Raw genomic sequence first — 20,497 nt, 5'->3', positions numbered from 1 at the left:
ATTGACAAATGAGTCATTCACAGTCATATTAGCTGTATTTTTGTTGAATTAACTTTTAGTAGTCAGTCTGTGTTTTCATCTGGTACAATGACTGTGAAACTCAGGAGCTTGTCACCAGGTAAAAGTTGTACAAATACCAAGGGAGCTGTGGTCTCACTTCAGTACAATGGCCGTGTGCCCTCCCCAGATATCCATCATACAGCCACCTGTTGACCCAGATCACATCATGACAGCTGAGTACAAACCTGAAGGGTAACTTGGCAAACAGTGTGATGACGTTTTAAAAGTTGAGAAGTGCAATCAATATTACTGTCAATGTTCTCGCTGTAGAACAAAGCTGGCTTCACGTTAGCCTCACACGGAATATGTGTAAAAAGATAGTGTGAACCTAAAAATGTTAAAACAGCTAAACAAGTTGCAAAAGAAAGATCAAGACGGGCCTAAATTGTACACCCTGTGCATTTTTGTATGCAGAAGGTGGAAATCCCCATCTTACACACTTGTGTATTCCCTCTGACTGTGCTTTGCCAACCGGCTGACAGTTTGTCAGATCCTCTCCCACATGCTGAGTCCCCCTGGTAGGTGACAAAGATGGGGGCTAGCGACGTCCTTCACAAAGTAAAGTGGCCGCTCCTCATGTTGAGATGACAGCTCTGGCCTCCAGGGCCAGTCTATCCCCAATATCTGCACTCAATAATGGATTCAGGTTTCTATTTATACTCCTCTGTCTTGCTCCCTCTGCGCTCTTCTGTCGCTTAGTTGGCCCGCTCTCGCAATAATTATAGTGGCTGGCTATAATAGAAAAAAAAAAAAAGGCTGCGACAAAAATAACCATGGGCCTTGGCAGATAAGCTGTTATTTGAGAGAGTAACATGCGTAAGTGACTCAGATCATAGTTGTAGTCGAGTGAACTGAGTTCTTTCTCGCACCGCTGCTGCTGGGCAACAGCAAGTGTTGTTGCAAGCAGGTTTCAGCAGTCAGAATGATTGCACGTGCATCTTCTTTCTTTTTACTGCTTTCATTTTGTCAAGAGATCATAAAACAGACTTAGTGATTAGTTGTTTTTTTTCTTCTCAGTTTAAATGTCACCTTGTTTGCACTGGCAGCAATTAGTCCAGTTTAAGTGACATCACCAGCAAATAATTCGCTCAGACTGTTGCTTTATTAAAAGAGAGCCAAAGTCATTCCTCGTGTGGAGCCTGAGGCAGGAAACGCTTTGTGCCAAAGTCGGCAATTGATAAACAGCGCCCTCTGCTGGTGAGTTTTCCATCTACAGGACGATGAACGGTACAGTTTGCCTTTTGCTTCAGACGATGCAGTTGTATTAAAACATTTGTTGGTCCCGTACCAGCAAATATCCCTTGCTGTTTGACATTTAGTTAGTTAAGAGGTTTACATGTATATGCATTAAGAAAACCTACATATTTGAAAAATCAATTTTTAAACGATTCCGTTCGCAAAATCCAAAATTCTGAGAATTTTTTTTTTTTTTCCCCCTCCCCGTTTCAAAATTCTGACATTGAAGAAATCAGCTTTATTGGGATACGTCACGTTCTGTCCGCGTTCACATATGATTTAATTATTGGCCTCTCAAACTCACAGTGGAGACCGTCTCGACTCGACATTCAAGAAATAGTACATGCTGGTCCTGTCTGTAGTGACAGCTAAGGGGACAGCAAATATTGACTGAGGTGCTCAATTACGCATTGACATAATAGCGTCACTTCAAGAAGCCCAATTAAAAACATCGTTTAGTCTGCGAACAGTCTTACTAACGTGTTAGTTTATCTGCGTAAGTATCAAAACATTTTTATAAAGGTTAAATTGACTCAGCAAGTGCCAAGTGTAGTAACAGGATGTGCACTGTTTGATTTGCTAGCAGTTAAAGGAACATTAAACATGACTTTAATGACAGAGGAACTGTCGTGTTCAGGTAATTATCCTTCGCATTGCGCCCTCACGCGCAGCACCCGCAAGCAGCCAGCCCCAGCATAGCAACCGCCCTAACAACATCAAGTTAGCTAGACGCTACCTAGCTGTTCGAGGTATTTACTGTAAATGTGAGGGGAAAGTACATTGGTTTGAATCGTTTTCACATTATCCGGTAAGGAGTGACACACTGAGCCATCACTCCACTCCACAGGTAAACTACTCACTTGGAGCTAACAGCAGCATTAGCTCTTGGTTTTTATCTTAAGCGTGGAGTCCGCACTACGTCACGTCGATCTTAAATTTGATTTAAAAGTAATTGTAAATTGCTCTTTGGTATAATTTCATAGCTATTTTTGTTCTGGGAGTCCAACTCATGTATGTTGAGGGTTACGTCATTTCAGAATTATAACGATAATAAATGTGTGTTGTTGGACGAAGCTGATACAGAAGGTGGGTTTATTTCTCGTCAAAATGACTGAATTCCACAAACTAGCGTTTCTTCTTTAAATCTCAGTTTGATCAACCGAGAATACATTGTGTTCATTTCTAGAAGTGAGATCATCTGTTTTACAGCATCCTCAGTGTTCGACAGTGATGGAGAAGAAGGCCAGGAGGGCAGAGAAGAATAGTGCACCCTTCCTGAGGGAGGCGGAGAAGAACAGGAAACAGTAAGTCTATCAGTAGTACTAACATTTATTTCATGTTCATTTGAAGGAGAAAGTATTATTTAAAAGAAAAAAAAAAGGTCTATTCATAACAGGCCCAGTATTTGCAACTGGACATTTATAATTCTCTTCTGTGAGATCCGCAAAGGTGATTCAAAATGTTGTTCCTGCAAATGAGACAAGCAGAGCTATGTCTACTTGTTTAAATGCAATGTTTTTGATCACAAAATTTGGAAAGGCAAATCAGTATTTTTTTTTCCACTTATCCTCCAACAGATAAAAAATATATATATTTTTGTGAAGTTAGTACAACCGTGTCTTTGATGCTTGTTGTGATATACCAGTTTAATGTATCTGTCTGTTATCCTCAGAATTGAAAAGTTAGAGAAAGAGAACAACCTGTTGGTTCAGTGCAGGAAGAATGGCTGGAGAGATTTGTCTCGTGAGCTGGAAGAGTGCACAAAAGTGCTGGAAGAAGAAGCAAAGTCTGAGAGTAGGTGTTGCCTTCAACTGCCCCAGAATATTAACCTTCCTATCTTTTTTAAATTTCTTCTGAAATGCCGTTAAACTGTTCTTTCAGTTGAGGTTAGAAACATTGCCATTACCCTTTTTTCAGAGGCGAATCTTCAAAAACAACTTGTAACGATCAACAAATATGTGAAAAAGTTCCAGGCACAACTCGAAGATGTGAAGCCGTCTGCCACACGTAGGTGTCTCATTGAGCTGTTTTTCTTCATTGCTCTTGAAAAAAAAAAAAAAAAGTATATATATATATATATATATGTATATATATATATATATATATATATATATATATATATATATATATATATATATATATATGTATATATATATGTACGATTTTACCATAGTTACCAGGTAGTCATTCATTGATTAGTTTGAATGTATAACCACTGATTACACAATTAATGTGTAATCAGTTTTGATAAATCAAAGATACTTTTATGAATTTAGTTCCCTTCACAAGAAAAGTTTTTTATTTGGATTTTCAGAAATTGAAACACTCAAGGAAATAATGTCAGAGGTGGAACTATCAATCAACAGTCTGAAGGAGCAACAACAATTGCGGTAAATATGCACAACCAGTGTAAGTTTTTAGTAGAAAAAGACAGTTTTTTGAAAAACTTTTCTTGCTTCTGCTTCTTTCAGCTTAGGGGAACTTCTGAAGGAGGAGTGTATGTGTAGGCAGGAGATCACAGCTTTTGAGAAGAAAATAGAAATGTGGAAAAAAAACGACCAGAGACCTAAAACACCTTCCAGCGTCAAGGTCTGCCACCCCCTCCTTCGATTCTCTCTCGTCAACCAACATTAACGCAATGTGAAAAATTTCTTGGACTAAAACTTAGTCCAAGAAATTTGACTTTGTTCAGTTAATGAAAATATAACATAGGAACAGATGGCTTTAGCACTTTGAAGGGTTTCACATTAAGTTAAAAGGAATATAATAGGACTTGAGAGAACACTTACATTTCATTCATCAAAAGACATCAATTAATTGCTTTCTCGTTGTGTTTTTCATTAGTCCATATCACTCAGCAGAGACCTGCCTCCAGAGGTCAGAGAGCTGGAGGTTTTTCAGATGAAGAATGGAGGAATTTATGGTGGCTGGGACCAATCCGACCACCAAGCTTTTCTTAAAGTAAGACACATTTGTCTTTTTCCTGTCACTGAATGGTCCATCTTGAAATATGTTGTGGCTAGGGAATAGTCTTCTATTGACTTACCCTCTATTTGTTTGATTTTATAGGTATGGACAAAGCACAGTGGGCATCCTGCCTACAAGAAAGAGGCCAGACTCTACCTCCCAGGTAAAACTCTGGAGGAGATAGAGCAACATGAAGAATGGCAGCAGAAGCTAATCCACCTCCAGGAAATAAAAAAGGAGGTGAAAAGACTAGAAAATTGACAATTGTAGGGACTTGTCAGAAAAATCTTCTGAGCCTGAGAGTCACTCCTTACCATCTTCAGGCTATTCAGCGGTGGAGGGCAAGCAAGCACCGGGAAGTTCAGCTCAAGATACAGAGTCAGAATGAAGCAGGAAGAAGGGAGAAGGAGGCCAAGAACCAGGTCCTCCAACACAAGTGAGTCGGTAGTTTAAGTACATCGATCAAAAAAAATGTTACTTGGCCATTAGGAATCTTTGTTTGTTCTTTTGTTTCATGTTTGTTTGTTCCTCTTCTCATTGAGGGCTGAGGTGGAGAGGAAGAAGGTGGCACAGCGACTGGAGGAATGGAGGGAACAGAAGAGAAAGATCAAGCTAGAGGCGGAGCAGAGACTGACCGAGAAGATAGCAAAAAGGAGAAAAGAAAAGGTGACCTGTTAATTCGACAAATAGGTTTTGTTTTGTGACATTTTAATCTGTGCATTGTTAAAAATCATTCCATTAAATAGAAAAAAAACCTCAAACATTTCCATCCACATTCAGGATAAAGTTTTGTACAGACAAGGCACAATTGAAATCCTCAGCATGCATCACTTTATGCTATTAAAATTGTTCTCTTTGTCAGGAGGAACACCACCAGCAGCAAGGAATAAAGAATGCCACTGAGACACTCGGACGGTTAAACATGGGCAGAGAATATGGAGTAGAGAACAAAGAAACAGGAAGAACACATGGTGAAGAGGAACGAAAGAAAAGTGGGAGCAGAGGCCATACATTGCCTAAATAAATGAAGAAAAACAAGAACAAGCTGACATAGATGGAAAATAGTGCATCATTCCTCTTTTCTTTTATTTTTGGACCACTTATGCACTGGAATTATTCAGAATTTAGTACACAGGCATGTGACGCAGGAGACACCTCATGCCTCTGGCCAGAGAAGAGACATAACTTTGGCTGTTTTTCTGTTGTTTTTGTTTGCAATGTTAATGTTTATTAAAAATGTAATTTCCAACTGAATCTTTAAAAAAATAAAATAAATAAATAATAATAATACATGCGTGTGAGCTGTTGAATCGTTTTTGTCCACCCCGCGGTTTATTTAGCGCCTGGTGTTTAAAACTGAACTCCAGCGTCACAATTTCCATGCGCACCGCAAAAAGTGGGCTTTTACTCTGAAAAACAAACATACCGGAAAAGATTCCCCATAGGTGCGGATGCAAAGATGGCGGAAGAGGGGAGCCAGTTTGAAGAATATGAGCAAATTGACTTCTTAAAGGATAGGCACGTACGGTTCTTCCAAAGAACGCTGCAGGTGCTGCCCGAGAGATACGCCTCATTGGAAACAACAAGGTAGCGTCGCTGAAATGAGAAACGTTATTCTTAAAGTTCCACGTTTGGACGAGTAGCCTGACTCGCAGCCGGGGCTAACAGCCCAACCAAATGAATGGAGGCAAATGCTAACTTAGCTTAGCTTGCTAGCTAACTGCAGGTAGTCAAGTTGTGACAGACTGTCTGTAACGTTCCCTTCGCAAGAAACGAATAACGTTGCAAGGCGTTTTGTTTGGTAAAACTTGTTCGTTTACTTTCGTAGCTGTTGTTAACTTTCTTTCTAAAAGAGAAACTTAAAGACCAATAGATTTTGAAGTTGCTCGGGGGTTTCTCTTGCCTGAATTTTCCCTGGAGCTATTTTCTTGTATCAAAAAATATCCATATATAACTAGATTTAGTCAGACTGGTCTTTCACACATGTTATCACGTTCACTTCGCTTTCGTTCCTGCAGCTTATCACATCCTGTTTTCCAGGTTAACTGTCATTTTCTTCGCCTTGTCCGGACTAGACGTGTTGGATGCTCTGGATGTGATTGACAGGGATGTGATGATCGAGTGGATCTATTCACTTCAGGTTCTGCCAACAGAAGATCGTAAGTCTTCTGTCTGTCGTCCCTTTTGTTACCACACACGATTGTAAATGTCACAAACTTCATTACGAGTCGATTTGACAGGGTGTGTGTGTGTGTGTGTGTGTGTGTGTGTGTGTGTGTGTGTGTGTGTGTGTGTGTGTGTGAGTGAGAGAGATTTATGATTAAGAAGGTACTTGAACTCATGAAAATTAATGTTTTACCATTTGAAACAAACAAACTAATAATAAGAATATGTCTAAAACTAATACATTGTTGTGAGCAGACCCACTGCAGGCACTTAGACACTGTGTTTTTTTGGATAGGAAGTAAAAATCTTTGTGGAGCTTCATGTACGACAGCTGATGCCAAATTTTAAACCCTTTCTAGGAAAAACGTATTTTGATTATCGCAACCATTTAAACATATACATTTGAATTGTGACCCTACTGACAGTTTTGCTGTTTAGGCACATTGGAGAGACTTTTCCCATTAAAACAATCTCTATTAAACCTGTGTTTACTTGTTAGGTTCTGGAAGTTTGCTGAAGATTTAAAGTGTGCAAGTGCATTACTTTTTGGGGGTTTGAACTTCTTAAAAATGACCCTAAGTTCAACTTTTTTTTTTTAAAGTTCTCAAAGTGAGTTTTACTCTTTTTGAATTTTGGCCTCCAGGTGTCCTCTTTGCCTAACTTGTTCCAACTGTCCTCCTGTTTGTCAGGCAAAGTTGAGCTCTAAATATTTAATGACTTGTTATGTTTTTTCCCCCCCGCTCTCTAACAAGCCAATCCGAGCCATCTGTTTCGATGCCCAGTTTCTTAATTATTCAAGTCACCCACAGAAATCATCTCAGGATAAGACACGCTCGATTGGTCTAGTTTTTTTTGCCGCTGCCATATGTTTGGTGTCTGGCTTGTGTCTTGTCATTAGATGAGAAAACACACTTTTATTTGAAGCTGTCAAGCTTTTCATCAGCCATCATCGAGTGGCCTCCCTGCTGTCCCAACCCAGCGCAGCTGTGTTGAATTAATGAATATAAAATGTGTGTTGGGGAGGCTCTCTACCGCGTGACACCTGTCCATTAGGTGGCTTTCGGTGGCGTTATCAAACAAATAAGTGTTTTCCATCATGAACGTGCTATCATTTTGAAGTGTGGCCATCTGACATGATACAAACGCAGAGGTGTGAGTTGCTGAGCCATCTGCGTCAGGTGTTATCTGCGTTGCTGTCTGTTTAGGAATAAGAATGAACCTTTATTTATCCCAGGGGGAAATTTGAATTGTTAAAGCAGCATATACAGAGCAAAGAGAAGCATTTAAAAAGAGTGCAAACAGTGAAATAAAAATAAAAGAAATAATATATATATATATATATATATATATATATATATATATATATATATATATATATATATATATACATACACACAAATTATTTACACATCGAAATAAGTGTTAAAAATAAGTGTTTATAGGCTTCTTCAAACTTACTGCTGTTTTGTGACCTTTAATGCAGTACAACACTGCCTTTTATTGCTTTGCTGTTATTTTAGCAACATTTTATGTGATTAGTTTGCTTGGTGCTTTTTTCATGTGTCATGGTTGGGTCATTTGTACAGCAGTGCGGTCAGCTGTGTTCATATAAGTAGTCGATAAATAACATAAGACTGAATGTAAAACAATGAATGATCAGGATGGTCGGACCAACATCATTTAGTATCATAGGTGTCCCACAGTGGACGCAGCGTGACGCGCTCTCTGCTGTTTGACATTGCACGCCTGGGCTTCTGCAGCATGCAAGGTTTGCGTCACGGCCAGTAGGTGGCAACAGCAGCCTCCGTTAGCCAGCTCAGGCTCTCTGCAGCATCTCACTGAAGGTCAAGTGGAACGGTGTGCTGCTGCCGAAGCGGTGTTGAGTGTTGCTTTCATCCATTTAATGATGTCTGTGCTAAAACACCGTCCACCTGCTGTGCTTCTCTCTCCACAGAATCAAACCTGAGTCGCTGTGGCTTTCGAGGATCGTCACATATTGGAATTCCCTACAGCACCAAGGTACCGCTCCTCGAACCCAGAGCCCCAAAGTGTGGCCTCTCGTCTGGTACAGAGCGCTCAATTTTTGAGATTTTTGCAGAGGGGAAATCTCGGCTCCTCGCTGTTTGCAAAAAATCCCTCTGAAAACAAACAAGCTCTTTGAAACCACTTCAGTCACGTGCCAATCTGTTCTCTCCCATCAGGGGGTCTGAGCTGGTCCAGGTTCTAGTGGCCCCATTTCACTAACCTTAATGTCACTCATTATAGTGAGTGGGTTTTTTTTTTCCCTTTTTTCTTCCTACTTCGCCTTCGCCACTTTTGTCTCCAGGGAGACGAGCATTGGCAGCCCGAGTTATTTCCCTCATTAATGCACTGCTAACTAATGACTAATTTGTCTGTGGCTTCATGAATAAGATTGTCAGTATGAATTTTCTTAATTGTTTATTTATCCATTTACTTTTGTGTGTGTTCCTCAGGGTCCTGGCGTGCCCCATCCGTATGACAGCGGCCACGTGGCCATGACCTACACTGGACTGTGCTCGCTGCTCATCCTGGGAGACGACCTGAGCCGTGTGAACAAGCAGGCCTGCCTGGCTGGTCTCAGAGCGCTGCAGCTCGAGGACGGCAGGTGAGGTCAAGCGCAGAGACACAAGCGCTTGGAAAGACTCTCTCGTTGTGACGTTATTTGATTTCACTTTGCAACAAACTTCTGACGTCACCTCCACCCTTGGGCAGCAACTCTTTGCACTCGCTCACGCTTTGACTCTGACTCAGACACACCTGCATATTCAGTGACTGACGCTAACTGTAATGCTGGGAATAAAGCAGCGGCTCGCGCAGCTAATTTTAGACTGTTTACGCGGCTCTCTCCGTTCTCCGTCTCTCCCCGCCTTCAGTTTTTACGCCGTGCCAGAGGGAAGCGAGAACGACATCCGCTTCATCTACTGCGCGGCCAGCATCTGCTACATGCTGGACGACTGGTCGGGGATGGACATCCAGAAAGCCATCGAGTACATCAGAGGGAGTTTGGTAAGTCGAGAGGACAGAGTGGAGTTTGACGCACCGATGATTCAGGAAAAGAAGGCAGCGCTTTGGGCCGTTCACTGCAGTGCAGCCACACTGGAATGGGAAAATGGACCACCCACCATCAGTAGGTGGCACTGTGCCTAGGAATACTTCATTTATAATGGATGAGGCGTCGGGCTCAGCGCTGCTGGGCTCAGAGCTGCGGCAGCTTCACTTCACAACAAAAACAACGTGGCTTTGCTTCAATCAGAGCATTTGAGTGATAGATTTAGGGCCGACTCCTCCTTTGCTGTTTGTTTTGCCATCACTTGTGTTTGGAGACATCAAGACGGTCTGTGTGTGGGATGGTCATTAGACTCATCTCTGCAGTGAGATGTTTCCATTCATTACTAGCTCAGGTTTTGTTTGTTTTATTTAAGTTTCAAAGGCAGCGTTGGAGCTTGATTGTGCCAGTGGAATGTGCCTGTTCAATTTTTACGACTTCAGATGTTTGAGATAATTAAAACTTTATTCAAATGTGGCGTGCAGGAACCCTTCTTGTCTGATCAATACTCACCTGAATAGTACCTGAATGTTGTCCTCTCTGTCATCTGCAGTCATACGACAGCGGCTTTGGCCAGGGATCTGGGCGAGAGTCACATGGTGAGTTTTCTTTTCTTTTTTTTTTAATACCTGCTCACAGAAACCAGGCTCACTTTTCTGTTGGATTTTAGGTTTTAAGTCTATCGAGTTTGTTTTTGTTGTTTTTCATTGGCTGCGGTTAAAAGGTTTCAATGAGATCAAAATGCGTCAGTGGTTGCGTTAGAGCGCATGAAGGAGGATGATGCTCGTAACTGGTTTAAAGGATTAACCACTGAAATCTCTGCACATACAGTGTCTTTATTAACCCCCCATACCTCCCACTCCCCAACCACACACACACACACACACACACACACACACTAGACCTCCCACACTGAGTGGAATGACTCTGCAGTCCAGAATACTCCTGCTCTTTCTGATGCAGGTCAGAATGCCCACTTTGGTTATTTTCTGTGTGCGAACTCGTACCAGGAAGTCTGTCCGTGTCGCACCGTGGTGCATCACACTGGCGCCATATTCCCACTCCTGCAAGCTGCACCCTGTCAATGTTTTTTCACACTGAGAACAGCTATTTTGGCCATGAGTGGATTAGAATAGGAAAGTTAATCCTGGGCTGTCGTGTTGTGTCAATCGTTGTCGACACGCAGCACGATGACAAGCTCGTTGGACTGTACTGGTATGTTTTAGCCTTCGCCGTCTTTCTCTTAGGTGATTGCATTTATCAGATGCGTCTCTATGCAAACATTTTTGTTCAGCTTTAATTAAATGGACTTAAAAAAAAAACCTCCCAGTTCCAGGTTTTCATGAAAATCACACACAAAAATCAGCTCACTTTTAATGGGCGTATTAACTGAGAAAATGGTGCCAAACGCTTTTGGTTATTCTTTGTTTTGTTATTATTATTTTTAAATGATTTTACTGAAGGACTACTACTCCTTCATTCCACTGTGTCATGCTTCATCCAGATTTATCGTCTACCGCTCTGATCTTGGAGCAGACAGCAAGTCAGACGTGATTTATGAGAGGAAGAGGAGTGTAGCGCTGGGCAGATACACACACACACACACACACACACACACACACACACACACACACACACACCACCTTGTCTTTGTCTCTGTCATCCACACACACAATTGTACACACAGACACAGATTAGCAGCTGGGAGACGGGATAAATTTAAGTCATGGTGACAGTGACAACGGCTGAAAGCTGCATTGAAGAAAGTGATGGAGAGCTGCTGCTGCTTTCACTGATAAACTGAGTTTGAGTTTAGCGACCCATAGACCCACAGATTGGAGTCCACAATTTCATCTAACATTCCGATTAATGTTGATATTAGTTCTGCGCCAGTGTTTTGTTCAACCACAGAACACGTTGCCAACCTAAAGCCTCACCCAGTTGCTACCTGGTTCAGGTCAAACTTGTTGGAATGGGACAAACAGTTTCCATGTTTCCTCCTGCTCTCTGCCAGACGGATATTCAAAGAAATAAAACATAAAAAAAACATTTTGGGAAAGGCCTCATCTGACCTCCAGCTCGTTCCCTCATGTGAAACACCAACCCCTGCTCGTGTGTCTGCGGTGCAGGCGGCTGGACGTACTGCGCTATCGCCTCCCTGTGTCTGATGGGCCGACTGGAGGAGGCGCTGAGCCGACGGGAGCTGGATCGGATCCGACGCTGGTGCGTCATGCGGCAGCAGACGGGCTTCCACGGGCGCCCCAACAAGCCTGTCGACACCTGCTACTCCTTCTGGGTGGGAGCTACACTCGAGGTACAGCACGCAAGTCCCAACCTGATCAGTTGTCTTTTAACTCCATTGTCCTGCACTATTGTAGCACTTCCACATTTCACAATCGCGAAACGATCTGTGGGAAGAATAAAAAAAAAGCAAGTAAAAGCATGTCATAAATAATGAGGGATTGTTTATATACTTAAGGGCTTTCAGAACATAAGTGAGGCACAGATCACAATTACATCCACTGGCACAGTGGTTCATTTGTAGATCTAGCAGAGCCATTAATCAATGCGATGTTGATGAGTTCAAGCTCGACGTCTCCCCTCATGATGCACAGCAGTGCAACCTGACAAATCATTCAGATACTCCAGGTGAAAATATTGCAATAAAAAAATCATCGTCGTTACACATCACAGTGCGTCGAAGTACACAAAGCGGCCGTCTCTGCACGACACACTTAAAATCCATCGCAGTCTGCCGGGGGTCAGTGGAGATGCTGTGTAATGGCAACGTGTGTGCAGGTCATGAAATCATTGAAATTAATTAGTGTGGCAAATCTTATTGACACGCGCATGTGCACACCCATAAAAACCCGCATCAAGCATGTAGGTCATAACTGTGCCAGAGGTACGTGATTCATGCACACGCTGCCGAAAAGTGAGCTCAGCTGAGAACGGCTTTAAGAGAGCCATACACACATGCACGCACGCACGCCAGCGTACGTGAGCAAACACAATGCAGGAAAAGCTGTGAATTTCTGGGTCATTACTGTGCCAGAGGGATGTATGCGCTCACCAATACAAAATATTTGCACATGGTGAAAGTGTAGTTTGGATAGCAGTTACGCTTTTGATGTTTTTAGGCGTTTTGTTTTTTAATTGAATTACTCTTCCTGGACAAATAATGTCCACGCACATCCACAGTTCAACACAGTGTCCTCTCTCTCTCTCTCTCTCTCTCTCTGCTTGCAGCTCCTGGGTGTCTTCCAGTACACCAACTCTGACAAGAACCGCAGCTTCATCCTCTCCACGCAGGATCGGCTGGTGGGGGGGTTTGCCAAGTGGCCCGACAGCCACCCAGGTAAAAGAGTTAAAAGTAAAACGTCAAGTTCTAGTGCCAATCTGACAAAAATAAATCCGCTACTGGAAAGACTGTAATGTTTGTTGGGTAAAGATCCCAACAGTCATTTTTGTCTACAAACTGATTGCTTAAATGTTTGGATTTAAACAGTTTACTACTTGAAGAACACATCCACTGGTCAAATCTTACCAAATTCATTGGAATTGGTCAACGTTACATTATAATTTTGTGTAAATTAAAACTCGATCTTGGTATTTGTATTCATCTCTTTTTATCCTTTTAGAAACGACCATGTCTTTGCTAACAGCAGTCCATGGGTCGATGGTTGTTTTTTTGTTTTTTGTACGTCATGTAAAATTCCTGTGATTGAATTATTGAGCCCTCAGTCATTTTTTTTTTCTTCCCCAAGTTCTTGGTGGTTTTAATGCAACCGATCCGAGCAATAGTATACAGCCGGAATTGTTGAACGTCTTTCACCGTTTTCTTTGTTCTGCCATCAAAATTTGTGGCAGACAGTAAGAAGGAGGAATAAAGCAGCTCCGGCCGGTCAGGCTCAGTGATGTCGGGGTGGAGCCGAGGTCGATAGTCTCTGCCTGGGATGAATGGAAACGCCCCTGTAACCCTAAACCTTCATAGGTGCGCTGCTTACGTGCGTGCTCGTCGCTGTAAATGGGTAATTGATGAGGCGACTGTTGTCGATGTAGCTGGAGGTCACGGAGGCTGGAGCTCCTCACGTTGCAGGAACGGAACAGGTGCCGTGTTGCAAAAAACCTTGTGCGAGTGCAACAGGACAAAAGAAGCGTTTAGGGAATAAAGGGAGTCTTTTTCTGACGTGGCATCGATACTTGGTGCAATAACGAGATCTGGGAAGACGGGAGCGATGGCTGGCCGGAGGGAAAAGAAGTAACTGCGGTTGTTGTCAAAAACATTTGTGATCATTATCAGTCAGTTGCCACCATGTTCTTTCCAAACGTGAAATAACTTGAGATTGTATTTTTTTTGGGGGGCAAACCCAGACTTGTCTTCACGTTGGCCCTGGGTTCGACTCGTTGAGTCTTGCAGCTAATTGTGCTCTGATTGATTATGATGTCGCTGTCCACTGATGTGCCATTTCATTAGAAATCCATTATGGCTCCATTTACTGCCCATTTCAGATCCCAGGGAGGGGATGGAGGTCATGGGGGTGGGGGAAGAATATTTGCATCATTTATATCTTTTCATCAAAGCTGTGCTGCGTTTTCAATAGAAAATTAAATTAGGGTGAGGGTCGGCTCTGCATGTCTAAAATGTCAACTAATACACGTTGGCTTCTTGTGTAAGAAAACAACAACAATACAACCAGGGAGTGTACAGACACTCCAGACAGGGCCGAGGCCTGCATGGACGTGGATTGCAGTTTTGCACTTTTATGTTATGCACAGATCTTGAGCCCAATGTTTTTTGTATGGTTAAACAAAGGTTAATAACAATAATAATTGATAAATTGTTGTGCTCTTTACACACAAAAAAAAAATCACCAAAAAAATTGAACACGCTTCTAGAACTCTGGGTTTGCAGACAAACTGCAGACGGCCTTGAGAACTGGTGCAATCCATCCGAGGATAGTAAAAAGATCCTTTCATCACAGGCATTTAAACAGAGCATCGTGAATCGACTGTTAGTCTTCATCAGGAGCCAGATCAGAAGCCCGATGAAGACTTTGAATCAATCTGTGTCGCTCTGTTTTGCTGCTCAAGTCATCTTTGTCCTCTGCATCGTCCACAAACTATCTACAAACAACAGGACTCGCTGATAAAACACTTTTTTGTAACATCCACAGAACCGTCAGACTTAAACGCTGCCTCTCAAACACGTCCAACCAGTTCTCACACCAGTTCTTTTTCCTCTCCGCCTCCCCTCCTCCTCTTCTTCACCCCATATCTATTTCCTTCCCCACCCCACCCCCCGTCGTCTCCGCTTCTTGGCCGCCAGACCCCCTGCACGCATACTTGGGGCTGTGCGGTCTGTCTCTGATAGGCGAGCCGAGCCTGAGGAAGGTCCACCCAGCTCTTAACATCACCCAGAGAGCCTTTCAGCGCCTCCAGCAGCTGCAGCAGACATGGAAGGACAGAACGGACAGCTGCGGCAGACAGCAATGACGGCGGGAGCGCCGGCCACTTTGTGCACGAGCCACCCCAGCAACAAGTCAGTCGGAGGCAACTGGAATATTGACCTGAGGCATTTTGGGCCCCTCGTCTGAGAGGCCTCTGTTTTAGCCGTTAAAGGCTTTTGTTTGTTTATTTGTTTGTTTTTTTTTAAAAGAAAAGTCTCCAGTTGCGAGCGACTAACCCTGGAGGTGCTCATTTAAAATCCAGCTACAGTGACTTTTGTGTTAAGCAATATATGCCACACTTTTCTGCTGCCTTTTCACCAGTGGACTGCAGTGAACAATACAGTGAGTGCTAAGTGGTTGTCGGGTTGAACACAAGACAAAAGAAGCAATCGTGTGCCAGATGAGTCGCCGACTCAAAGGAATTGCAGGTTCCCTGTAGTTTACACAGCGTCAGCAACAGCATGGGCACACCCACAGCCAGTCTGAGAAAGAGGAGACTGAGAAGGGAAACCCCCCAAGTGTCAACATGACTGGGGGTGCAACTATTTTTTGCGAATGGCCAAAATGTAGAAATCCCTGTGCAAAGCCAATATTTCTATTTTCTTCTGAGCGACACATTCAGCTTTGCAGTTCGGGCCGCTCCTCAGGCACAGTCCTCCCTACTGGATGCTCTCTGTAGTGTGTTTGGCTTCTTCTTCTTCTTCTTCATCCTGTGATATTTCCCTTCTGAACGTCGCCCTTTGACCTCGCCAAGCCCTCAAGCCTTCCAGTCGCAAAGGTGACGGCAGACTTGACTCGTTCAAAATAAAAAAAAAATAAAAAAATAATCGCACCTCTGGGGCTGAAATTTCATCAGATTCACCCACAGTTACCGTGAAACTGGCAAAAACGGAAGCACTCCGCTTGTCTTGCGTTCAGAGCCTTTCTACTTTATTCTCAACATTTGGACTTACTTCACATTCATGTGAATTGCAAAATTTCGATTTTTAATCCCGAAATTCAGTCTTTTTCACGTCAACTTTATTCTCCAAATTTTGACTTTAATCTCAAATTGGAAACTTGAAAAAAATTATTTTCTCTTCTTGTGGCCCTAATCCTCTTCTGTAGATTGCAGAAGTTGGAGCTCATAAACCACATTTCCCCCTGAAGCTGGACAAAGCTTCAGCATTTTGGCCTTAATAGGAAGGACTTTTGAAAGGATGAAAATTGCATCTTTGCTCCAAGGAAGGCGCAGTTAATTTTAGCTGCAGACTCCATCCACACGTAGCCCAAGAACCCCTGAAGTCAATCTTCACCAGCTTCTCTCCGCCCTTGAAGGCACCAGACGGCCTTAAATCAATAGAAGAAACGGCATAAATAACAGAGCTGTATATGGATTCCAGCGTGGAGCGCTGGGAATTTTCTTGTTTTGGGAGAACAAACAAAGGAGGCGTTTGGGGGGGGGGGGGGGGGGTGGGGTGGGCAACCACCTTTCTTTCATAACCCCACTTCCTCCCTCCCTCTCTCTCTCCTTCCCTGTCTGCTCTCTCGGTCTTGCCACTCTCTTCAAAGCCTCCCGCCTTCGCGTCGCATCAGTTGCTGCGAGTCTGGCCGATCGGCGCCTCCTCGCGCAGACACGGAGCCACGCCCTTTTATTTCAAAGACTCCTGTCGCAGCAGCAACACCTGCTACCCGGGACGACGCGCCGGTCGGTCCGGAGACAATAACGTGGCGTCGCTCTGTCTGTCTGCGGCCCGTTACCTGCGGGGAGTCTGCTGCTACTTCTGAGAGATAATGAAAATAGTGTCAAGGCTGCAGCTCTTCCTCCCACCGCGTCGGGAGGAGGCTTTGCCAACTAACTTGCCCTCGTTTTCTGAACCGAGAGGCAGAACGGCCAGACCGGGAGCGGGACAAAAGCGCAGAGAGCTGAATGAATAAATAATTTGGCCCCATCTATTATTAACTGTAAACTGTCGGAGGCTGGAATCGTCTGTCTGAACCCCAAACAATCCTGAAAAACACACATCGCCTCGTTTTACTTTCCCCTAATGGTTTGTTAGTATTTAACTAAGCAGGCTGACAGAAGTCGACTTTGCTGTTCGTCTTGATAAACTTTCTGTTTCATCATGTAAAAATATATATTTAAAAAAAAAAAACATTTTGGTCTCTGCTGGTGACTTGATCCTCAGACCCAGAGTTGGTTACCGTAACGCGGCCCTTTAATGTCAGTGTTAAAATTGACGTTGTCGTCAAACCGCTCACTAAACTAAACTCCTCTGAAATGTGCCTGTGGTAGAACTGAACTGGATTTTGCCCTGTGGGTGCCTTGTACAGTTTGCTTAGCATTAGTTGAGTTGAGCTGCCACCCTAAAGCACTGACAATAGAGTCTTTTGAGGGAGGAAAGCTCCAGGACCACCTCCCTACCCCCCCACACCCACTCCCCTCTTTTTTTAAGCTGTATTCATCCAGTCTAATCTTCCGGATTGACTGACGTCTCTTCATCGTGTCCGATTGATTTCCTGCTCCCAGACCAGGCCATGGTCTTAATGCTCACTCCAATCTGAATAAGGCATGCTCCATGGCGGCCACATTGTCAGGAAGTTCCATTGAGATTATCAGTGTCGCTCCAACAGTCTGTCGCTGATCTCTGTCAGTCACCTCCTCGAGGATTCCAAGTCTCACTTCCTTCGCTTATCACATTTTTTTTTTCCAGTTTTTCCCCCAGTACTCGATATCAGCCCTTCATGATGTCACAAAGGCTTCATCTCTTGCCAACCACCCACGGGTTTGTCCCCACCCTCTGGTACCAACCTCATAGGCTGCCTTGTTCTTGCTCCCGCCCCCACTGTCAAAACGTGGGGGGGAAAGTGTCAGTTCCAGCAGGAAGCTGTGAACAGAGGGCTAAGAATGCTGCAGTGTATTTTGAACCTTCACCTTTGTCTTTGATGCTGAATCCATGAAAGCGGGAAGAAGCTAGAACTTTCCAGAGACTCTTGTGCCCCGAAAAAAGGTCAGCTGGGTGGCAGGTGCTTTACGCCTTTGCTCCAGTTAGTTATTTATTATTTCATCGTGTCCTGTGCATCACGCCGCAGTTCCCACCACATGAACAGAAGGAACCACCACTCTGTGCTCCGTAGAGAAGAGGCCGCCGTGCCCCGTCATTGACTAACACGCATAATGTATTTATTGATTTGGGGAGGGGGAGAAAAAAATATAATGGAGTTTATTTTTTCTATGCTTTATAGAAATATTGAGTGTAGATAAATAAAATCAAATGTAAATGTCTATAAATACGTGACTTTTATCGTGCAAGTGCTCAAGGTGAACGCCTGTCCGCAGGAGGAGGAGGAGGGGGCGGGGCTACAGGTGTTGACCAGTGATGTATCATAGTGACGGCTTTGAATATGAGGACAGAAATGTTGATTCTAGTTTGCTGGTGCTTACTGTATTTATGGTGAATAAAAAAACTTGTTATTAATCACTTTTGTCGTCGTCCTTTCTGAGTCAAGTTTGATTTTTTTTTTTTTTTTTTTTTTTTTTGTCCTGATGGAGGCGCTATATCAGGGCCTGCCTTTCTATCGTGGATGGATTTATAGCGTTGACGTTTCTTGAACGTTACACGTGCACAGTTTGTTTCCTGTCTGTCTGTTCTATATCTGTTACATCATAAGCTTTTTCTGTCCGCCAAATTGCCTCCTCCACACAGCTTGTCCCGACGGTTTTATTTACCTCCATGTTCTTTTACTAGGTCAGTGACTAAAGCACAATTAAAAGCCCTGTGGGGGAGGGGAGCTGGGCACAAACACAAGCGCGCACACAGAATCCCACCTGGGAGCTGCGGAGCACAGTCAGTCACAGCGCAGACTTCGCTCTTGGCACTGATGAGGTAATTTGACCCTGGCAAATGTGGCCCACTTACACTCCGATATCCAATCAGGATTGTGGAGAGCGGTGTAAATTCTCCATGCGCGTCAGTGAGACGGCTGCTGTGAGTTCTGTCGGCCTGTTTTGTGTGTCTGTCTTTGCGTTTTCCTTTTCCCTTTTCAAGGTTATTTTCTGCATAGTAAGGTCAGGCCAGTTGGATGGGCCATCCAACATATGTTTGATACGAGACTCAATATTAAAATGGCTGAGGTTAATACAAAATAAATGCCAATGACAGAGTCACGCAACACTAAAGGTATCTGAGGAGTCGGATTGATTATTAGGGAGCAACATTTATCCTGCTGCAGCTTGAGGCACACCAATTTTAAGATGCTAATGCACGAGATAACTTGGGCTCGTTTTCCAACGAAATCCTTGAACTCTGCGATTCATCTTGAGCTCGGGCCAAAATGTCCATTTTGTGAGGAGTCATCCCCTGCACGGTGCATGAGGATGAGGCGGGGGTCATCTGTATCTGAAAACCCATTACGATTGAGCTCGGCAAGATGGATGAGCAGGATTTCATTCCTTGGTCTGGGAGATTCAAGATGCGCTGTCAGAAAACCATAGAAAAACAAGGTGTTTACTGCTCTGCGGCACGTGAACCAATGACTCAGTCTGGATGCATCACATGCCCCCTGGGGCGCTCGGGGGGCACAAGTGGGCTTATTATGCAACAGCTGTTTTCTCCAGTCACTTAACCTGAATCAATTCTGCTTAGTAAAACATACTAATCAATGCCCCGTATTGATTATTCTGTCGTGCTCGGGGTACTGCGGCTCTTTTATGGCGGCTTTTATGGGACTGTCAAGTGCCGTCTTTACTTATATTACACGAGTGCAGGAAACGGTTAAGAGGGTCATGTGGGGCCGCAGTTACACGCGACCAGTGCACACACACGCAGCATAATGATTTATCTGCTTGTGCCTGTATCAGTTAGAAGCCGTCACAGGCATTGATTGATGAAGTCACTGATCCGTGGACTTTCATCTCTCCCTGTTCCATGCTCATTTCTTCCTCACATAGTTATTATTTTTGAGACGACCGTAATCTTGTGGCTGTAGTGCAACACACTAATTTGACCTAATCACTTTAACCTACGATTAACTTTTAACTACTGGAACAGTAGGATTGGTCTGTGGACATAATGAATGACTAGCATTCGAGTTCCAAGGTTAATTTTCAATGTTTTTTTTTTTCTATGGTCAAACTTCCCTTTAACTGTTGATGAACCATCCAGGAATGGCAAAAAATATTTACTTATTTAGCTTGCTATACAATTTTCAGAATGTGTGCTCCAATACTGACCCTTTATGATGTCACAAGGGGCAATTATTCCTCTACTATGTCAGTGGCAGTACCCCATCTAGATGTTTGCTGTGCTCCCTTTGGCACACATTTGTTGTTATTCCATCCCAAACACAAGGAAGATGCAGCAAAGCATCGGCTTTTAACGAGGACGGCTGTAAACAGAGGGCTAAATCACAACGTCCTCTGGAGATGAATCATTTGAGTCTGCTCCACTGGTGGGAAGTCCAGGATGAACTAAAAAAACAAAAAAAGAGCTGACTGACCACGGGTGCAATGCAAGACCTTAAGGTTTTACTGCAACAGCTGCGATAGAAAAACAAAAAGCACAGCAATGAA

At 43.5% G+C, this 20,497-nt stretch overlaps 2 protein-coding genes and 1 long non-coding RNA gene across 4 annotated transcripts; 2 read left to right on the top strand and 1 right to left on the bottom strand.

The window, feature by feature from the left end:
• The first annotated feature begins 1,986 nt into the window (after positions 1 to 1,986).
• Positions 1,987 to 5,443, top strand: ccdc112 (coiled-coil domain containing 112). 2 transcript variants are annotated; one of them, XM_076014688.1, is made up of 11 exons: positions 1,987 to 2,104; positions 2,486 to 2,600; positions 2,969 to 3,090; positions 3,214 to 3,303; positions 3,611 to 3,686; positions 3,768 to 3,885; positions 4,141 to 4,257; positions 4,366 to 4,503; positions 4,587 to 4,699; positions 4,806 to 4,929; positions 5,126 to 5,443. In XM_076014688.1, exons 2-11 carry the CDS (start codon positions 2,527 to 2,529, stop codon positions 5,285 to 5,287), a joined length of 1,134 nt encoding a protein of 377 aa, XP_075870803.1. In that variant the 5' UTR covers positions 1,987 to 2,104; positions 2,486 to 2,526; the 3' UTR covers positions 5,288 to 5,443. The 2 variants fall into 2 exon arrangements, with proteins under 2 accessions (XP_075870803.1, XP_075870804.1); XM_076014689.1 differs by having other exon boundaries at positions 1,996 to 2,104; positions 2,506 to 2,600.
• On the bottom strand, positions 2,030 to 3,330 carry LOC142880698 (uncharacterized). The gene is made up of 3 exons (XR_012925460.1): positions 3,203 to 3,330; positions 2,997 to 3,065; positions 2,030 to 2,571 (listed from the first exon to the last, which is right to left on the bottom strand). It is a non-coding gene; the product is annotated as an uncharacterized LOC142880698 (long non-coding RNA).
• A 247-nt stretch (positions 5,444 to 5,690) lies between the features above and the next one.
• Positions 5,691 to 17,785, top strand: pggt1b (protein geranylgeranyltransferase type I, beta subunit). The gene is made up of 9 exons (XM_076014672.1): positions 5,691 to 5,850; positions 6,304 to 6,422; positions 8,384 to 8,448; positions 8,904 to 9,055; positions 9,324 to 9,456; positions 10,050 to 10,095; positions 11,626 to 11,810; positions 12,746 to 12,854; positions 14,826 to 17,785. The coding sequence occupies exons 1-9, from the start codon at positions 5,723 to 5,725 to the stop codon at positions 14,990 to 14,992; spliced, it is 1,104 nt and encodes a 367-aa protein (XP_075870787.1). The 5' UTR covers positions 5,691 to 5,722; the 3' UTR covers positions 14,993 to 17,785.
• Positions 17,786 to 20,497: the final 2,712 nt, after the last annotated feature.

This window comes from Nelusetta ayraudi, unplaced genomic scaffold, assembly GCF_046127955.1.
Source record: "Nelusetta ayraudi isolate G7.1 ecotype Tasmania unplaced genomic scaffold, CSIRO-AGI_Nayr_v1 ptg000170l, whole genome shotgun sequence".
Taxonomy (NCBI): domain Eukaryota; kingdom Metazoa; phylum Chordata; class Actinopteri; order Tetraodontiformes; family Monacanthidae; genus Nelusetta; species Nelusetta ayraudi.
The sequence above is the reverse complement of the archived record's forward strand: the minus strand, read 5'-3'. Positions and strand labels throughout refer to the sequence as shown.

Bases quoted from the DNA above. Each gene is read 5' to 3' on its own strand.
- ccdc112 (XM_076014688.1), top strand. From the start codon at position 2,527: ATGGAGAAGAAGGCCAGGAGGGCAGAGAAGAATAGTGCACCCTTCCTG. The intron at 2,601-2,968 runs GTAAGTCTATCA...TGTTATCCTCAG, and splicing joins GCGGAGAAGAACAGGAAACA to AATTGAAAAGTTAGAGAAAG. The intron at 3,304-3,610 runs GTAGGTGTCTCA...TTGGATTTTCAG, and splicing joins TGTGAAGCCGTCTGCCACAC to AAATTGAAACACTCAAGGAA.
- pggt1b (XM_076014672.1), top strand. From the start codon at position 5,723: ATGGCGGAAGAGGGGAGCCAGTTTGAAGAATATGAGCAAATTGACTTC. The intron at 5,851-6,303 runs GTAGCGTCGCTG...CCTGTTTTCCAG, and splicing joins GCCTCATTGGAAACAACAAG to GTTAACTGTCATTTTCTTCG. The intron at 8,449-8,903 runs GTACCGCTCCTC...TGTGTTCCTCAG, and splicing joins GAATTCCCTACAGCACCAAG to GGTCCTGGCGTGCCCCATCC.